Consider the following 21,103-nt stretch of genomic DNA (forward strand, 5'->3'; position numbering starts at 1 on the left):
AATTCTAGATGGGGCAGTAAAGATTATTTGAATATCAAACTGGCAGGTGTTTACTTCTTAATTTGTTCGGTGGAAAGGCATTTATATGACTGGGTCAAGGAATAATTCTGCTTTCTTTTCTTTTTAAAAAACGTTTAAACTAAATGTGCAATGACAGGGAGAAACATAAAAGATAAACCATTTCATAACTTCATTGTGGCTTGGTCAGCATATTTCCAAAGAGCATCTGGCATGATGGTGTGACTTGATTAAGAGGAAAGGCAGAGCTTTTTCATATGTGTTATTTCACAAGTACTTCTTCCCCTGACACTAACAGAGCTTCGGTTACATGGCGGCACATTGCACAGTGTAATACAACATGCCAGAATTTGATCTGATCTCATCCTGGAGAGGAAATGCAGTCTCCCATTCTAAGGGGCAATGTAAGGCCTTTAAATCCTTTTAATCTCACTCAGGTTAAAGTCTTGAAACCTGTCCAGGCTTACAGTTCCATTCCTTGGAAGAAGGTATCCCTTGCGAGAAAAGACAAATTTGAGAACCTCCCCAGGAGTAAGACATTAAGTGTTTCATCTATATAAAATAAATTATTATACTTTAAAAATCTTAATATCACAAAGAGACTGTCAAAGAGGGATGTATTTATTTATATTTTTTTAGAGACTTGATCTCCCTCTCATACAAGTGTTGATTTTGAGATGTGGATGTTCAGGAAACTTTAAATGTAAGCATGATCCTACAGATGTTATTCACAACAAAGGTGAAATTATATCACAAACTAGGAATGTAGAATCTCATTGTAGCAAAATGATTGTCCCACTCCAAAAAATCAGGTGGAAGGATTTACAATTTTTGTTTACATTTTAAAAATAAACTAATCATTGTTATAGAACCCATTTCTTGCTACATTCTTTAAAAAATGCTTCCCTTGTTCAAGTTATCTTAATACTCCAAAAGCCAGCATGGTAGTAGTTTGAATGCTGCACTACAACTCTGGAGACTAAGATCTGAGTCCCTGCTGGGCCATGGAAACCCTCATGGCGACCCTGGGCAAATCACACTCTCTCAGCCTCAGAGGAAGATGAAGGAAAACTCACTGCGAACAAATATTGACAAGAAAACCCTGTGATAAAGTTGCCTTAGAATCACCATAGGTTGAGAAGGAGAAGCTATAACAACACTCCAGTGTAATAGGTTATTTTGACTTGATTCCCTTCATGTGATAAGGGAAAAAAGTCAATTTGTGTTGAAAAATAGTAGATATTTCAAAACAAGAATGTGGTTATTGTGGCTCTCCAGCTGTAGTTGGATTGCAACTACAATTTCCCTTACTATTCACAATGCTGCCTAAAGCTGATGGGAGTGCAGTCCAACATCTGGAAAGTCAAAAATTTTGCACTTCTACTTTAACAACTCACTATAGTCTTCTGATGGATTCTCAAGCATCTGGAAATCACTAAAGACTATAACTTAAGGAGAACCATTTAAAGAACCTTCTGCACCTCTCTGAGAGAACATGGACACTTCTAGTTGCCAGATCAAATACAAAGAGTGTCTGAAGGTCAATGTCAAATGGCCTCTACGAAGTTTATCACATGGGAGGAATTTCTCTTAATTTCAGTGAAAAGAAAGTGGGGCCAGAGCGCATTCACATGAATTCATTAGTTCAGCGAATTTACGTGAATTCCAATTGTGTTCAAACTGACTTCCCATTGCCCGAAAATAGCTTGCCATTGCCCAAAATTGCATGTGATCACCTCTCACTCCATAACATGAAACCCCATGATTGCATTCGGACTGACTTCTCATTGCCCGTAATTGGGGGCGTAGTGTATCATGCAATAACGTTAAACCCCATTATTGCGTTCGGATTGCCATTGGATTATATTTCCAATTTCCCTTTTCTGATAAACTCCTACAGCTACATGACAAATTTTCACTATATTTTACAAAGCTGACCTTGTCAAACTCACTTGATTTTCATCAATCAAAGACTTATACAAATGTGTTGGGTTGTCTGAAATCAGCCTTTCTGATTGTTTCTGTCTAACACTTATTATGGTAGCTCTATATGAAATATAACTGTATTGTTAGCCTACCCTAGAAATAACGATATTAATCAATGAACACTGGAAACACGTTTTAAAAAATCAGTTTCGTGTTTTTGAAGATAGGGAATAGTCATCCAAAAAACCATGACCAAGAAACTAGTATAATATTTCAACACTAGAGGGCTGTTTTGTACAAGCTAACAGAATTCTTTTTGCTATCAGTCATCAGTGAGTATGTGGCTTATATACTTTAATAAGAAAATGACACTCAGAGCTTCTTACAGGTTGAGAAAATATTAAATGTGTTGTGTTTTAATATGAGAAGGTGAGATATACAAAATTGTAATTTGGGAGCTTTTTATGCCATATCATTTATGTTACACTTGTCCTTTCAAATCAATGGTTGCCCTTAATAATCAGTATTCATCCCTAGAAAATATCTTTCTCCTACCAGTCCTTTCCTGGAACACTCGAAATAGCCCTTTATAAACAGATGCTAATGTGTGAATTTGTGATGCTTTTCCTTTCTCCTCCCCAAGGACTGAAATCCCTCCCAGCTGATCTTAAACACAGATGGCTTGATATATGATTCATGACTCAAACTGATTCCCAAATTTGGGTATCCTGTATAGCAGGTTGTTACATTATGAAATCTGTATCATTGGCTTGGTGCCTTATTCTGATTAAATGTCCAGCCCGTAAGACAATCTGGGTATTCCTTTTTCCTAGAAATGCTGTCTTCATTCTAATCAGACATCAAATTGTGTCTTATTTTGTGGCCCAAGGGTTTTATAACCAGCCATTACTTTTAAATTTCAGGTACCAACAGTATATAACAGCTAACAAATAAAAAATCCTGGTTATTTTATGACTCTTGGGTGTATTCTGAATATTCTGCCACTGATGACTCTAATTTCAGTACTTTTCAGCACTCCTGAAGGAAGAATGATTAGAAATTGGCTCACACCCTAACTCTTTTTGTGCTGCCCATTTGGATGTACTGTACTTTAATTCTTTTTCAGTATTAACTACTAATTATCTTTCTGCGTCAGGATAGATAAGGATACACCTTATATGTCATAACAACAGCTTCAGCTTTGTAAGATTTTGTCAAACTTGACCAAGACTGAATCGCCATGGCTCAATGCTATGGAATTCTAGGATTTGAAGCTTTGTTACATATTTAGACTTCTCAGTGAGGGAGCTCTGGTGCCACAACAAACTATAAATCTAAAGATTGTATAGCACAGAGATCTATGGCAATTAAAGCAATGTCAAACTTCCTTATCTCTGCATCGCCGATGCAGCCCAAGTCTCACAACCGAGTTTCCGGAATTTAATCAGAAATCTGTCCAATCTTCCATAGATATCCTAAAGTGGTGTGGGAATCATCCTCCTCTCCAGTTGTTGGACTGCAAGACCCAGCAGTCCTAGCTACCAGTGCCAAAGGTGAGAGACACTAATAACTGCAGTCCAATGACGCCTAGAAGAATTCACAATTTTATCTCCCATCTCAAATAAAAACGCAGTTGATAAAATTTAAGACCTTGCAAATAACAGGAAACATTCCCTCTGACTCACTTAGCTCCATTTCATTGCTTCTACAGTCAGCCCTCCATATCCATGGATTTTTAATCCACAGATTCAACCATCCACGGCTTTAAAAGTACATAAATTCCAAATAGCAAACCTTGATCTTGCCATTTTATATAAGCACTAGCATTTCACTGTGCCAATGTATTTAGAATCATAGAATATTTAATGGGACTTGAGCACCCATAGGGTCCACTGTACTATTTCCAATTGGAAAAGATGTGTTTGTTAAAAAAAACTTTTCAAGACAAAACCCCTGTTACTTAACAGTAAATAGGACAAGTAAACAGTTACCTGAAAAACCTCCCTTTACGGACAATAATTGTATTTTAATGTTAAACCTTTTGTATCTTTTGATTATATTGAATCTATTTTAATTTGTAAGCCATTTTTACTCCCAGTTTAGGAGGAGAAAGGAGGTCATCCTGAGACTCAAGATCAGCTTCAGAAGCCCGTGTATTTTGACAGATTCTGATGGAAACAGTGGATGCCATTCTAACTTTGATTCATCTTTTTACTTTTGAAGAGATGTTGTATGCAAGAAGGCAGGGTCTTCTTAGTGATGGTAGCATGGTTGCTCTCACCTAGAAAGTTGGCAGGCTCTACCACATCTGGCTTGCAGGCAATCTATGATCCCTTTTTGGTAACATTCAGCCAGATGTTTAATGTCTTTCCCTCCCAGTTTTTGTTTTTTACAGTTTTATGTTCCATGCTGCTTTCGGTGCTTGTTGATAGCTGATAATAATTTTAATATTTATTTTAACATTCCTTTACATACACTGGGAGAATTTTATACCTTTAAAATATATAAAAAAGAATAGAAATAAAACATGTAAGTTGATGGGTGGGGTTTTCATACTGACAAATGTTGCCTTACATAATTTATTTTGCAAAACAAAATTCTACTCCAGAAGAGGGTATCCAATCTGAACATTATTTTTCTGAAAACATATCACCTAAGTGAATAATTTTTTTCAAACTATATTTCCTGTACATGTATATGCTTTCATGTCAGCTGTAACTTTTTAACATCTCACATATTTTCGGCTGTTCGTATTTTCTGTATAATCTTCTTTTTTAAACAACAGCCTCCCATCTTAAATATCTGAGGTCAGATAGATAGGCAACAGCATTTGATTAGGATTCTTGTTACAAGTGATGGCTGAACACATTTATTTTTGCTACGTACAAATGTGATAGTTTAAAATAGTACTTTATTCAATCGGCTGAAATGACACACAGTCTATGTATAGTTAATGGTTCTGACCTAGCAAGCTACACTGATCTTACAAAAATGCTCCACAGTTTTATTTCTCTGACCAAGTGGCCATGAAAATCCAAACCTGTTTGACATTTCCACAGTGCTCTTCAACTCCATTCCATCCCCTAAAGATATCTGAAGATGTGAAATTTTCTTCTTCTTCTGAATTACAGAGTTGCGTGTCATCAATGGATCTACTCAACAAGAGTCAGAGAGAAGGTAATGATTTGTTACCCTAGATTATCATTTGTCTTCTGTGTTGAAATGTGATTAGATCTCATTGAAACAGGTGGTCACTGTCCAAAAGAGTTAGAAAAACTCAGTCCCTTTGACTTTTGTGAAACTTAAATGCAATTAATTCTGGCTGACATGCTTTAAAGCAAAACTCTTGCTTTATGAGTTTGACAGCTTTATTAAAAGAGAAAATGCAATTGAAAATTAGTTAAAAGTATATTTTTTCAGACACATTTTGAATAATAAGGCATACAGTTACCACCACTTTCCCACAAAACCATGTTTTAAGGAAAATAAGAATATTGACAGGGACTATATTGTAACAAAATTTAGGATAGGATAGAGGACATTTTAAAACTTTCTGCATAAAATTAAAACAAATAGTGGGCATATTATTTTTTCTGAATAGAGCACGGATTGAAAACATAACATTTTTAGAAAACTTATCATAAAAAGTGGCAGGTTCTTCAACAGGGTCAATGGCAAGACTTAATTCAACATAATGCTCTTGCCCTCACAAACATTATCAGGGAGCTGTAATGTTATTAAAAGTACTACTATTATTTATACTATACATTGTCTTACATTTTCTGTCTTACGTTCCCTACTATCTATTGCATATCACCATCCAAAATACTAATATTCTTTTTAAATGACTATATGATAAATAAGATTCTTCTCTCCCTCCACCCAACACACACTCTTTTAATAACTGTAAGAATTTCCATATGCTTTCTCTTCATTTCGGGATGTCTGGAGAAGCTGAGCTGCAGATGCTGCTTGTGCTGCTACTTCTGTTACCAATGGCATTCAGACTGACAGCTCTTCGTGCCAGACCAACAACTGTACTTCATAGCTGTGGAATAAGAGACTGGCAGAAGCAGCAGCAGCTTCCCCCCATCTCCGCAGAGACAACAGCAGCCAGCCGCTCTACTGCTACCCCAGGACCTTCGGGCGTCTCTCCAGGGTCTACCACTCAACTTCAGGGAGTGCAGTTGGAAACCACACCACTGGAGACACGTGCGTGTCTCCCAGCTTTCTGCCTTTGGGTCCAAAACTTTTTGTTCCCTTCAGTCAGCTTGCAAAGTGATCGGCATGGAAGTCCTTACAAAATCGCCTGCTGAGCAGATCATTATTCAGAAAGGGAATGCTGGAGAAAGCAGCAGCCGAAGGATGAAGCATCTTTCTCAACAGCCATCAACATCCTCATCCAAGGAATCAAAATATGTGGAGATTTATGATTTCCCAGGAGGGAGGGGTGAGAGTCCTCAGACTGTAAAACTGACTTTGGCAGGGAATGGAAGTAAAGTGGCCTTTATCAGACCTAAAAATGGATCTTGTGGGATCAGTGAGGTTAACAGACTGGCTAACAATATGCTGGCAGACAAATCTGAAAATCAAGAGTCCCAGGATTATAAATCTAAAATGGAAGGCTCTCCTTCTCCCATGGGGATGAAAGCTGATGAGGTGGGGGGAAGCATTACTGGCACCAGCTCAGAAGGGTCTGAGAACACTTTGTCCCCTAGTATCTCCAATATTCAGCTTTACACAAATGGCTGCCCAGAATCATCTTCATCCTCTAGTCCTTCACCAGTCCAAAATACAGGGTGCTTTCCAAAAATGGATGATGTGGGAACAGGGGGGAAAAACCTCCTCTTCTTCATTTGGATATGACAGTGATGAAGACGATGATGCAGAGTGTAAAGAAATCTGTCTGAGTAACCAGAGGGGAGAATGTCGGCGTGCTTCACAACTGCTGCAGTCACAACACAGCTATAGCAGTGAAAACAACAGTAATAATGATGAAGCACATTATATTACAACCCATGAAATCCAGCTTAGTGAAGTGGACCATGACATGGATTTTGACTATGGATTAGCCTCCCGGTGGGACTTTGAGGACAACAATGTGATCTATTCCTTTGTGGATTATGCTTCTTTTGGGAGTGAAGAGACTCTTGCAGACACACAGACAGAAGAAGACAATAGTTGTTATCTCAGTACAACCACTAGCGATCCCAATAATCAGACAGACAGTATCGATAATACCAGCAGTACAGAGATAGTCAGCATTAATTCTGAAAACGATACCCCCATCACAGACAAATGCACCAGCTCGGAAGAAAGTCAGTCCAAGAACCTCAGCAACATGAGTGAGAATTCTGCAGGCCAGATACTCCTATCAATCAAACCAACTTCCAGGGCTATAAATGAGCCTAGCAACCAGCCCAAAAAGCAAAACATTATTTATGCTGCCAAGCATGAAGGCGACATGAGTGTCTGTGTCTCTACAGCTCATGAACAAAATTCAAGTTTAAAACAAGATGTGTTTCATGACTATGCAAAAAAATTTATTGCAGTACCTGCACGCTTGCAAACAAAGTGTGGAGCCATAAGAGGAAGAGAATTGGGAGGATATTCAAGTGGTGCTTCCAGCGTGGTAAGTGAGCTGGATGATGCAGATAAAGAAGTAAGAAGCCTAACAGCAAGGGCATTCCGGAGCTTAGCTTATCCCTATTTTGATACTCTGAACTTGAGCTCCAGAGAATCCTCCACATCTCTTTCAGACCATAATTTAGGAATCAACCGGTGGTCAACTTACTTGGATTTAAAGTGTGGCAGCCTTGGGCAGAAAGCAGAGCAGAATCTTTTCAAAAGCAACACTACATCTGCTGGATGGAATAGAAGTACTGGGACTAAAACCTCCACTGACCAGTTCTATATTCACTCTAATAAGTCACAGACTAAAGCATTGGAGTTTGTTGTCAGCAAACTTGATGGGGAAATAACACATGTTGAAACACCACCTTGCTTTGAAAAACGGATCCAGTCAGGATCCCGGGTTGTTACTTTGTTGGAGACTTTGAATTTCAGCAGCAACATTAATGCGGGAGTCCACAGACTTGCTAAACCTTCTGAAAATACTACTGTTGGATCAAGTTGCACAGATGAAGTTACAGACACACTGTCTAAGGAGCTGGGCAATGAAGCCTGCAAACAATCTGAGTCAGCTGCAGAAACCATGGACGGCACACAGAAGAAATCAAAATTTGCATCTAGTCTCCTCAAAAATGTCATCTCAAAGAAAATGCAACTGGAGCATGAATTCAAAATGGAAAGGGGAGAGATCACAGACACCACATATTCTGGTATGTCCAATTCCTTATCTTCTAAAGAGGTAGATGGTAACTCCAAAGAGAAATTAAGGGATACAGGTTTGCAAAGACAGAATTCTAGATATTCAGAAGGCAGCTCTGATTACACTATTGTAACAGGAGATGATCTGGGGGAGTTTTTTGATAGCAAATCACCTACTTCCAAGGCGTCTACTCCCCGGGAGGGAAATATTAGCCTGGATCGATCCTTTTCTGAAACATTCTTAGAAGAGGCATGCAAAATAAAAGAGAGTGCTTCTGAAACACTCAAGGCAACCTTTCTCCGTAGTCAAAACAGTGCATTTAGAACGTGGAAAGAAAAAGAAGCAGAGAAAAAGGAGGAAAAAACACCTGTGGGAAAACTGAAAATTTCATCCAAAGGTGACTGGAAAGCTGATTTGGGAGAAATCTCAGCCAGCAAATCAACCAAAATGTCTCGTCTCTTTGTCCCAAATATTCAACAAACATCCAAAGAAAAGCAATCCAGCACACAGGTGACAAAATACTCCACAGCAACCAGTGCAACAGCTCAGACAGCTATTGCCACCACAATGGTAAAGCACAAACCGCCTGAGATCAAGATCAGCTTGGGCAGCGTGCAGCAGAATAAAGATAATCCTTTCAATATTGCCAAGCTTCTCACACCCAAGATCACTGGAAGTGTACCAAACTTTTTAAAGACAGTTGATGATACCAGATGTCAGCAGCAAAAACAATTCAAAGGGGAAACTATGGATAAAGTGCCTCAGTTTCAAGTACGTGATGTCAGAGAAAATAAGGCTAAGGTCCAAGGGCCTATCCATCAGGTAAGAGATGTCAGGAAACTAATCAAAAGTAACTATGGCCATGAGTCAGGGGATAACAGTGATAGGGGCAGCGTCAACTCTGATCAGGGAACCTCTGAACAGAAACCAAAGCAGCTGGTGACAGCAGGCATTCCCAGGTCTCTTTCTCCTATGGTGATAACTTGTCAAGCAGTAAGCAATATCAAGGAGGACAAGAAGGTCAGCAAGACTTCTGACATGGAGGCCAAAGCAAGCAGTGGAGGCAAGATGCTGTCTTCAAACCAAGAGGGGACAATCCTGGTGCACAGAACCTCAGGGAGGCTACCTGTGGCAACTATTGCTCCTAACAAAAGTGACCCTCATCAGCCTGCTGTGCTGAAGATAGTCTCCAAAACCTCTGTGCCTTGGAGGCAGCAAGCACAGCCAGCACCACAGCCTCAACCATCAACACCAGAGAAGAGCAGCAAGGTAGGGCCATTGATGGCTACTGGAGAAGAAGAAACTTCACGAGATGAAGCAGCCAAGGCATCTGTCACAGTAAACCACCAAGCACTGGAGAAACTTACGGCAGCAGTTCGGAGTATGGAGGAACTCTACAGCTTCCACAAAAATGAGTGGAAGCGCAAGAGTGATCCACTGCCCATAACTGACAGCCATGTTCTTTCTCTCATCGCAAGTGAGGAACGGAACATGGGAGCCATGCCTTGTGCCAGGGAAGAGTCAATGGCAGGTGCCAAGGCTGACGACCAGATGACAGGTCAGACAACATCCCCCAGCAGCATCACCAACAGCAGAAGTGCCCCAGAGCGCCAACCCAACAGCAGAGCCACCAACCCCACCAAGAATGCAGAGAAGGTCTCAGCCAAGATGGCTGCCTTTGAGAATATGGCACTGTCTCAGGAGCGACCACGTGGCCCCGGCTTCCGTAGGGAGACAATGACCACTGCCACCACAGCAGCTCAGGAGAGAGGCAGAGCCCCAGTGGTCCCTCGAAGCACTTTCACCTTCAATGCTCAGGGCCAGAAGGCCAAACAGAAGCAGCCAAAAGAGTCTTCTCCTTCCCCCCCACCAAGAGGCCTCAAAGGCCAGGGCAGGCCTCGTTCAATCAAACTGTTTGGGGACAGGCAGGGGAGCCTTGTGGAGGCTGAAAAGGGCTCCAAGCTGGCAGCTCCGGACTGTGGGAATTACTTGGCCATCCCTCTCAAGGCATCCTCTGTGGAACAAACAGGAACAGCTCCCTCAGGAGATGGGGGTAGTCACTCAGGCATAGTCTCTGCAACCTCAGCTGCAGCCGCACTATGCAGCCAACAGTCCTACAACTCAGGGAGAAACCAGGTCAGCAGCAACCAGGCTAAGGTGCAACAGCAGCCTGAAGAAAGCACAAGTGGCCTTGCGACAGGTAATCATCAGGCTCCTTCTTTGCAACAGCAGCAACAGCCACTGCCTCAGGCAACAGCTGCTGCACCTCAACTTGAAGTGCCTCCTGCACAATTTTTCCCCCAGGCTTTATCTCTTGCAGCTGCTGCAGCCGCCTTGACAGGGGCAGCCCAGCCAGCACCCCTGCTCTGCTTCTCACCTCCCATGCCCACAGCGTCTGCTGAAACCTCTACTTTTTCACCACCTCAGACGCAGCGCAAAGTACTCCTGGACCTGAGCACAGGCCAGTGTTATGTGGTAGACACACCAGTGCAGCCTCCACCACCTCAGAAGCGACGCCTCTTTGACCCAGAAACAGGACAGTATGTGGAAGTGCCCTTGCCTGTCACCCAGCCACCTCCTGCACCAGCAGCCATGGCTCCCATGACCCTCCCCATGACACTAGGCCCAGCAGCAGCAGCAGGAACCTATGGCACTCCAGCGGCTGCCTATATGATCTACCCGGGCTTCCTACCAGCTGTTTTGCCTGCCAGCACCTTGCAGGGCCAGCTGGTCCAGCATTCTAGTGGTGACCTCAGTGCCATTGCCTCATCCAGCCCTGGAGCTGACAGCCCTTACTACATGCCTACGGGCAAAGGTACACAACAGCAGCAGCAGCAGCATCATCAACAACAAACAGCTCAAGGAGAGGGGAAGGCACCACTCATCAGCATTACCTCGCAACCACTGGGCCCCAGGATCATTGCCCCACCATCTTTTGATGGCACCACTATGCGCTTTGTTGTGGAGCATCGGTGATGGAGAGACAGCTGAGGACTGCTTCTGCGAGTGCTGCTGCCATGGGTGAGTTGGTAGCATGCAGTTCAATAAGCCAATTGCATGTTCATTTTCACAGATATCCATGGGTATGCATGAATATTTTGTTCCAAGAAAGTAAAGAAGGAAGGTGTGCATGTGTGGACACTGTGAACATTGCCATTTGATAAGATAGTGCAAGTGTCTATTTGGTGTGGTGTATTTATTTGAAGCATCATCAGTCAATGGCAGATGATGCTACACATCTGACAATGCTAATTTGAGTGTTCTTCACTTATCCATGGAAGTGCATGACTGTTTCTGCCAAATATTTGCATGCCTTTTCATGGTAAATATATGTGGAAAGGCAGGAACCAGTGGTGGAAAACAGGCATGTGTGCACTTTCACATGGCAGTGTACTGTATAAACAGACCACATGTAAAAACAATTGTGCTGCTCCAAACCAAGGACCTCTGTAATCCAGCATTTCCTTCCCACCACATTGGTCAACAGGCAGGACCTGAGTGCAAAATAAGACTCCCTTGCTCTTGTTCTCCATCAGCTGGAATACTGAGGAAGACACATACCATGTCACACAGAGAGGCAGACATACAAAGCCATCATAATTAGTAGCCTTTGGGTGCTTTTTCTTGCACAGTTTGATTGTGTACTATGGGAAGAAACATGTATTTCTACACAAAAGTAATCTTCATAAAAATAATGGTCACATGCATGAAGTAGCCCCATGATTAAGAAGGGAGAATCAGTTCCAAGAAGACATAAGAGTGTATGCAGTAGAAGGTATTATTGGTAGTTCAGATGCACCTGTTCTGTCATCCTTTTCTATAAGTGCAAAACAGGATGCATTCAAGCATATTGTTATGCTCAGGAAGTCGTGTGTGTGTATCAGTATGAGTACTCTGCCATATCACAGAAGTGGTAAGATTTCAAATCAGCACCTGGCTCACACTACACTTCAAAGAAATACCGACAACCACTGAGCTACAGTTTCATCACTCATGTGTGACATATGAGACTATTCATACTGTCACCAGAATTGCCAACTCTTTTCTAGTAGGGTTTCAACAGTTCCTGGACCAGCAAAAAATCCATAAATAGAGCTTTTCCCATGATCTGAAAACATTAAAACTATGGGAGTCGAGACACACACACACACCAAAAGTAATAACACCATTCACCAATATCTGGCAAACTAATATGCTGAACTCATTTTAAAATATTATGTAATTGCAAAGAATAGGGCATATGGCAGCTTGAACAGAGGCGGAGAGTCAGCAGGGAAAAAGTTAACTCCATCTTTCCCACAGTATAATCCAAGAGACAATTGTATCATTTTTTTCTAAAGTAAGAAGCATTGCTTGTCCCAAACAGTATTAAAAACAGCTTGGAAAAAAAATACTTTTTAGAGGCCATGTTGACTGGGGAATTCTGGGAGCTGTAATAAAAAAATAATTCTAAAAACTGACCAAAAAGGTAGTTAGAGTCTAGTTTGGTTCTCAGTCCACTCAAAGGACAAGAGGAAGATAAGCACAGTTGTGGTATTTTTGGCCAAGGTTCAAAAATAGCAAAGGGCTTCATTGTCCTTTTATTTTCTGCACTGCTTATTGTATGCTTGAAACATTACAGAAGCAACCAATCTTTCTTAAAGATAGAGATACGAGTGTAGGTAAATAGTTGAGAGTAATCCATCATAAAGAAAAGGAAGGTCTATACTTGTGGTTCCACAATTAGCCTTTTTACATGTCTCTATATACTGCATCCTGCAGCTCTGTGAAACACCCAGAGATTTGCAATCAGATCTCCAGCTGTTTCTCTCAAGTTAAAAAACAACAACACAGCTCTATGAGATCGCAGTGAGGGCTAAAGCAAATTCCAAATTTAAGCTGTCCCTATAAAACTGTTATATATACAGGGCTGGGGAAAGCAGTAGCTCTGAGGAACAGGAAGGAGAGTTCAGCCAGGGAAACTGTGTGGGAAGAAGGGTCAAAAAACCACTTTCCTAGCCCTCTGGCTCAGATCCAATTTAAGAGGTTCCACCAGCTGTATTATATATATAGAGAGAGATCTAGGAACTCATCCAGTTTGGCCATGGCTTTGTGAACTCAGTGTGAAGTATGATCTCCAGTGTGCCTTCACCTTGCCGCTTGACTTATGTCAACCCCATGAATTACATAGGGTTTTCTTAGGCAAGGAAAACTCAGAGGTGGTTTTGCCAGATCCTTTCTCTAAAATATATCCCACAGCACGTGGTATTTGTTGGTGGTGTCACATCCAAGTACTATCCAGAGTTGACATTGCTTAGGTCATCTCCAGTCCATTATGTTTAATACATTTTTTTTGTTTTTAAAAGATGCCCTAATAAGTTGTGACAAGCTCTCTTGTAGTCACACACATCTGAACCTTAATGTCTCCTTTTTCAAAATGGGAACACTGTATTCTGCTTTAAACTAATTTCTTTTATACTAACCTGCATCCCAACCACACCTCAGATGCACATATATAGACTACAGGGTTTCACAACTATTTTTGGAGCCTTAGAGTTTTGGATATAAGTAACTAATCATATATGATACACTTAGAATGTTCAAATGCTTAAATTTTACACAAGGATTTTTAAAAATGAATAGTAACAGATGGCACTTAACATAATGCTAACTGATTTGCTGAGCTATCAAGACATAACTAGCATGAACTAGCATATGGGTGTTACACGCATCTGAATACAGTGCCAACTTTGGCTGCATGCCCAATTTTCAAGATTCAGTTTAAACTGAGTTTAAAATTCAGAAACATTCAAATAATCTCACACTATTGATAAGTGTTTTTTTTTACTACAAACCCATACAAAACTCTTCCTCAGACAAAAAGAATCTGATTTTCAAAAAGATTATCTTTTCTTTTCTGGATATGAACACGAGAACTTGTGAATTCAAATATAACCACAAATGACAGTAAGCACAAACTCTGATTTTGTAGTTCAAATATAGCCGCAAACCACAGTAAGCACAAGCTCTATTCCTACTCTGTCAGCCAACACTACAGTGTTCCCTTGGTATCCTTTGAGGCTTGGTTCCAGGACACCCCCCCCCACGGGTATCAAAATCCATAGATGCTCAAATCCCATTAAATACAGTTTGCTTTTGCAATTTATAGTATTTTAAAAATATTTTCAACCTGTGGGTGGTTGAATTCAAGGATAAAAATTCTGTAGATACAGAAAGCCGACTGTACAATTTATAGGCAGGTTCAAATCCAGACTTCAGCCATGATCATATGCAATGCTAAACCATGGACTAGTACTACACAGTTGAGCTTGTGCAGACCTGAGCAGTTTTAAAGTCACATGCTCCCCGCTCTTCCACAAGTTGGAAAAAAAACTTAACTAGGTTCAGTTTTCATTATTCTTGACTTCTTGCTATGTACAAACCAGGTGTTGTGGATTTAAACCACCCCAATTAGTCAACTTGGTGTAGTGGTTTGAGTTCTGGACTACAATTCTGGAGCCCAGGGTTCAATTCCTAGCTCGGCCATGAAACCCCCCAGGTAACATTGGGCAAGTCGCCTGCTCTCAGCCTCAGGGGAAGGCCATGGCAAACCTCCACTGAACAAATCTTGCCAAGAAAACTGCATATTAGGGTTGCCTTAGGGTCGCCATAAGTCAGAAATGACTTGAACACACACATCAACAATTAGTCAAATACATCTAAGGCAGCATTCTGTTAGTAACATACACATGCACAGAGTGGGTACAGAGAGCTATTCTGTCTAGCCCTTTGAACTGCATCCAAAATAGCTGTCAAATCTTGGGAGGGACTGCTTCTATTGCTGTTTACTTGTGAGGAGGGGAGGAAAAGGAAAAGGAAAAGGGAGGCAGTTCAGATGACAAAGATGAGGCTGCTCCAGGCTTCCCAGGGAAGGCAATGGAGGATGCACTCTTACTTGTGATAACATGCTCATGTTCTGTGACATAGCCTACAAATGATTATTCACAGGACCTTTATGATGCTGTTTTTGATGTTATGAAGATACATTGTAGCAATTCTTCTGCAATAAGTCAAGAATTTAATGTTTGTATGTTTTATCTTACAGGCACAAAGAACAAGAATTTATCTCCATTAATCTGAAAACAACTTGTTAATGCTAAAGTGTCATTTAAAAAGCTGCTTCATATCTCATGTGTTTCTCATACATTGCTTTCTACAAAACAAGTGTTGTTCTTTTTTCATGTTTGCATAACATTTGAACTATGTATAAATTTAATTATGCATATTGGAAAGGTTGAATTATATTTTGTATAGAAACATTTTGAATGTAGAAGTCAAATAATCTTTACAGCCTTATAATGCATATGGCCAACCATAAATTACATGCAACAGCATGTAAAGAAGTTCAAAACACATTTTTAAAAAATAAAAAGGGATTTTGTGGGTTCAGAAAGAAATCAAGTGCTTAACCATTTCTGTAACCTATCATTACAGTTAATAATGGATGGTATTGAACAGTTGGTAAGGAAAGGAATTAAGTATCCCTTCCACAACTATTTTTTTAAATTTTACAGCATGTTTGTAGGGGCTTTATTCTACGTGTTTAGCTATAACATAGTTTGCTTTAAAGATTATCATGACAGATTCTGTAAAAAAAAAAACCCAAACCTGCAATTATTTTAAATTCAGCTCTGTCTCTCCAAAAGCTTTTCAGAATTTTCAGGGAATTGCCAATGCCTACAGAGTAAATTTTTAAAAACATGTTTCTATGGAAGTCAGTTGTAATCTTGGAATATTCTTCATTAGGAAATTAATTAGGACCTGGTTTACATTATAAATATGCACTTTGAGGAGCTTTGTAAAGAGTATCTAGATCACAGTCTGATTTACACTAATAAGCACCAAATCCTGTTGAAAACACATTCAGTACTACTAACATGTTCTCTTGATTTTTCATGGAATGTGAAGTCTCAACCTATGAATATTTATTTGGATATACATTTTATGAAGTTCAATGGGACTTACTGCCAAATACTTGTGCAATGTATTGCAGCTTTAGTTTTGACTAGCTTTTGTGGGATTTGGGCAATTATCTTAGACAGTATTGTTTTTCTTTTTGTTTTTCAGACCTGAGTGTGGAAACAAATGAGCAATACCTTGGTTGCGTTTTTATCTGAAATATTCTCATTTGTATTCTCTTGTGATATTACAAGCCTAGAGCTACTCTTTTTTTTTTCCTAATAGAAAGCTAGAATAAAAATATTTAGGGTTACTGCCTTTCCTCTGATGGGGCTTGGTTTCTAAAAGTTGTGCAACAGACAGAAATTCAGCTGGTGAAACTTCCTCTATCACTTTGTCCCATATAAAAATTGTACACCAATCAATATATTTGTGTTGTACAGCTGTTTCCAAGGGTATTAACTGTGTTTCAAGACATTTATTTCAAAGAGGAGGATTTTCCTTCTGTTTAAAAGTATAATGTTTTGGTTTTGTTTGCAAATGTATGCATTTCATACAATTGTTTTTGGAAAGTATTTTGGGAAAGCTAATATAGGCCTGATTTAAACAGACCTTTAAGTACGTCCTGGAGACATACTAGGATTGCCTCGGGGCATCCTTTACAGATGCTCTGCAACCCTAGTACGTTGCCAGGATGTCAAAATTGCGGCACCCTTTCTACATGGGCATTGCCATTTTGACGTTATGGCTGCACCGCGTCCAAATGGCGCAGTGCGGCTGTTATGTCATGGCACCGCTGTAGGGCTCTTGTGGCGCCCTTCCAGCGACGTTGAAAGGAGCTCCATTTTGGAGCTCCTTTGGCCGCACATATCACTGGTGCAGCCTTTAAACGGCTGCACCAGCGATACAGAGAGAAAGGGGCCAAGCGACCCCTTTCTCCCTTTCCCCACTGCTCTCGGGGTGTCCTTGAGGCATGAAGCCCCAAGGACACCCCTTTCCAGGCTGCGGGGAAGCAGAGTTTTCCTGCTTCCCCGCAGCCTGGAAAAGTGGCGGATCGGAGCCTCTGGGGCTGCCGCTGTGGCAGCTGAGGCCCTGATCCATTGGGGAAAGGGTCGGGTGCAGGCAACCCCAAAGGGGCAGTCTGTATCCCATAATAATTAGCTATTTCTATCAGTGTCCTAAGCCTGAGTAACGTGTATTTGCCATCGAGCTAACGCTTAAAGATTTACCTCAAAGCTCTCTCATGGGAGAAGAGTGAACACTTTATTGAGCTTTTGAAATTGGAGAGGTGTTGTAGGAGGTTTACTTGGTGCAGGAATTGCATCTTTAACTATGCTAAGGACACATCCATGGAGGAGAATCCTGAGCTTCTAGAGGGTACTTAAATGTAAAAGCAACAGGGCAAGAGAAAGAGACCATACTGTATGGGTGCTCCCATATCCTGGTGCTGATCTTATGATTCTCATCAGATTGTCACATCAACTAGATGTAGGTGTCTTGTGCCTCACAAAATAAGTATATGCTCTGTCAAATAGGTTCATCATGATTCATCATAATCCATCTCCATCCTTCAAACAAACAGCATATCTTTAGCTTACTATAAATTGTACTGAAATCAGTACAGTTTAATACCAAGTCAGTTAGGGCTGAGGTGCTATTTTCCCTCATGCGATGTGCCATTTGTTTGTCTTGATAAAAGCTAAACTATCATTGGAGTGAATTTTCCTCTCACAGTGAAATATCAAAGGAAGTTGTAGGGAAGCTAAAAGAGTTTCCATAAGGTCCTCAGGGTGATTTCACACATCTATAAGCTATAAACTGAATTTAAAAAAAAATACGAGGGAATTCTTTAAGGGAAGCCAAAAAAGAATTTCAATAAAACATACAACATTTCTCAGGGGAGATTTCGTGCATCCTTAGATTTTGGTGCAGGTGTTTGTGCATTAATAGCACATTATCCATTAATATGTGTTTCTTTTATTTGTTGTATTTGTTGTGAGGTACACATTGTGCTGCTCTAAGGAAAGTATAGTAGAAATTCAAACTAGCAATGTTTAAACTAGCCTATGCAAGGGGAAACTGCTTAAAATATATATATATTGGACACTGTAAGTAAACTGTTACTGTTTAGCTTATTAGGATACAAGACCTTAAAAGAAGCAATTTTTTATTTAGTAAATCATAATGAAAAGTGGATTTGCTGTATCAGTCTTAACAAGTGCATGGCCCACGCACTTCAGAACATAGGGCATGATTTATAACCATGCCATGCTCCACTGGTATAACAGCAGCAAGTTCAACTGAAAACACTGCCATGTTACAATACTTGCCTCAGAGGGAAGTCGCTGTGGATGCAGTTTCTGGTTATAAGTGTAAATGCTTCTGCCAATTATAGGACTTCTTGAGGGTTTTGAATGGAACATGAGCTATGCATGAGCTTTGGGATCCTAGTCTGCAGTTTGCTGTAGTTGGTGGATTATCAACATAGTGCAGCAAGTTAGTAGATCCTGCTTTAAACCAAAACACTTATTCCCATGTGTGTATCTGCCAAAGCAAACAAGTTGTGCCTGCTTAAGAATGAGACTCATCTGTTTCTCACACTTTACTGAATCCCTTTAAAATATGTTTTGACGAGCTCAAAGTTACATATTTCCATAGTCACAATCAAGCATACTCCTGATGGTGGCCTTGTTTGTAAAGCCTGAATTTGAAATGTTGATAACTTTGGGCCACTTGATTTATTATGCTGTAAGAACATTTTCACACATGTTTCCCCCCAGAATATCACCATGTCTCTGATTTGTTTGTGTGCCCTTTGATGACAACTAAATAGGTTTCATGCATATCCTTTTAAACTGTGGTAAGAGAGAACATTCCTTCATATGCTTGCTGTAAAAAGTAATAGTGAATGAAAGACCTGTTCTTTAGTTTTCATGGATGGCATGAAAATATCTTCAAGACAGAAAATGTAATTCACCCTCATTTGGTCTATTCAATCTATTTCAAAACTGAATTCCAGCACAGTTAGAGTTGCATTATAGCCATTTACTTGTGCTTACAAACAGCATGAGAGGCTCAGAGATACTTTCTGTGGCATGTGTGAAAAAGTTCTGAGGTCTTATATCCTTATTAAATGCCTTGCCAGTACATTACTTGTTAGGAAGAAATTTAAGATGTGCTGTTTTCATTATCCTTTATTACTATGTGAAAAGAAGTCACGCTAACTTTTAAGGATTATTAGACATTTCTGTGATATAAAAGTTTTATTTTTCTAGCTTGGGTTTATTTTTCAGTTTAAATGCTTCTGAAAAGAAAATGACTGCATATTTGCTGCTCTTGTTTTTATATCCCCTGATTCTTCATGTATTCTCTTATTTTCTAGACCTGTATATGCTACATATAGTATTTCTGTATGATCAAATATATTTAATATATTCAGACTTATATAGGTCTCTAGGTAGCTCAGTCATATTATCAGACATGTAGCAGTAGTGATGTATTCCCCCCATCCAACATGGTGCTCACAGATATTTTCACTCTCTTGTTTACAAGATTCAGGTTTGCACATGCACACAAATATAACACATTTCAGTAGAGAGTTAGACACTGTTTCCTTTGTCTTGCATTGTGACCCCAAACTCTGTGGCTACTGTTTTGTCTAGTGTATTTTAAAATAAAAATATAGATTATCAAGATGCAGTCCTGCTTCCCAAAATGCTAACCCTCTGCCAGACCTTCCCACACTTCCTCCATAATACTCAGAGATATAGCCATGTTAGTCTGGAAGATCAGTATGTAAATTTGCAGCACTTCATAAATAAAGGATAATAATAATAATAATAATAATAATAATAATAATAATAATAATAATCTTAATTACAGTTGGCCCTCCACATTTGTGGCTTTGACTTTTGCGGATTTTATTATTTGTAGTTTTGTTCTCTCTCAGGAATCTCAAGTCTTCCAGTGCAACTCGCCAGAAGTGACCAGAGAGTTATAGAATCCCAGCGTTGGAAGAGACCACAAGGGCCATCTGGTCCAACCCTGCTATAAAGAAACTCACAATCAAAGCATCTTGACAGATGGCCACGCCCTGTTGAAAAACTCCTAAAAAGTGGAGACTCCACCACACGCCGAGGGAGTGGGTTCCACTGCGAACAGCCCTTAACTGCCAGAAAGTTCCTCCTAATGTTGAGGTGGAATCTCTTTGCCATAGCTGATCCTTTTTCTGGGCCCTATTCTCTGGAGCAGAGAAAACAAGCTTGTGCTGGAGAAGCTAGAAGTTCCTAAAGAAAACACTTCTCTGACATTGTAGGTCCTCCACCATAATTCTGTGACAACCAGGCAGATGTTGACCAAAGAGTTGTACTGGAGGACCTGGAAATTCCTAGAGGTATTCTCTTGAAAAACAGAATGTGGTTTTTTATTTGTGTTTTTTTCACATTCACAAGGGGTCCTCATCCTAAATCTAGCAAATGTGGAGGGACCACTATATATGTTTTTTATTTGCAGTTTTTCCACTTTCACAGGATCCGTGCCCCTAACCAAGTGAATGTGGAAGGCCACTGTAGTTTTGAAGTTCAGAAACTGTTGAAACGTGTGTCTCTTCCCTCTCTCCCACAAGAAATAGTGACACAATCTTTGTGGAGACACCCATAAAGCTCCCAACATTGGATGAGTGTGTATCCAGAGTCAAAAAGCTGGGTATAAGTATGAGGATTTTGACTGCAGATAGCTTGTCCTGCTGGGAAACAAGGCGGGTAAAACAACGGCCCTCAAGGGGCCCGTTTGACCCCGCCGCCCCGCCATTCGCCGGAGGGAAGCCCCAGCGCCAGACCGCGAGGCTCCCTGCGCAGCAAAAAAGGAGCGCGAAATGCCGCGCCCTTTTGG

At 40.4% G+C, this 21,103-nt stretch overlaps 1 protein-coding gene across 1 annotated transcript; it reads left to right on the forward strand.

Moving 5' to 3' along the window:
* Positions 1-5,885: 5,885 nt before the first annotated feature.
* Positions 5,886-15,441, forward strand: C5H4orf54 (chromosome 5 C4orf54 homolog). The gene is made up of 4 exons (XM_042469702.1): positions 5,886-6,125; positions 6,211-6,603; positions 6,701-11,296; positions 15,360-15,441. Exons 1-3 carry the CDS (start codon positions 5,886-5,888, stop codon positions 11,249-11,251), a joined length of 5,184 nt encoding a protein of 1,727 aa, XP_042325636.1. The 3' UTR covers positions 11,252-11,296; positions 15,360-15,441.
* Positions 15,442-21,103: the final 5,662 nt, after the last annotated feature.

Source organism: Sceloporus undulatus, chromosome 5, assembly GCF_019175285.1.
Source record: "Sceloporus undulatus isolate JIND9_A2432 ecotype Alabama chromosome 5, SceUnd_v1.1, whole genome shotgun sequence".
NCBI lineage: Eukaryota > Metazoa > Chordata > Lepidosauria > Squamata > Phrynosomatidae > Sceloporus > Sceloporus undulatus.

What these genes read in the sequence shown, in the direction of transcription:
- C5H4orf54 (XM_042469702.1), top strand. Translation starts at nt 5,886, where the DNA reads ATGTCTGGAGAAGCTGAGCTGCAGATGCTGCTTGTGCTGCTACTTCTG. An exon ending in CTACCACTCAACTTCAGGGA is followed by an intron (nt 6,126 to 6,210) that starts GTGCAGTTGGAA and finishes TGTTCCCTTCAG; the next exon opens with TCAGCTTGCAAAGTGATCGG. An exon ending in TGGGGATGAAAGCTGATGAG is followed by an intron (nt 6,604 to 6,700) that starts GTGGGGGGAAGC and finishes ATGGCTGCCCAG; the next exon opens with AATCATCTTCATCCTCTAGT.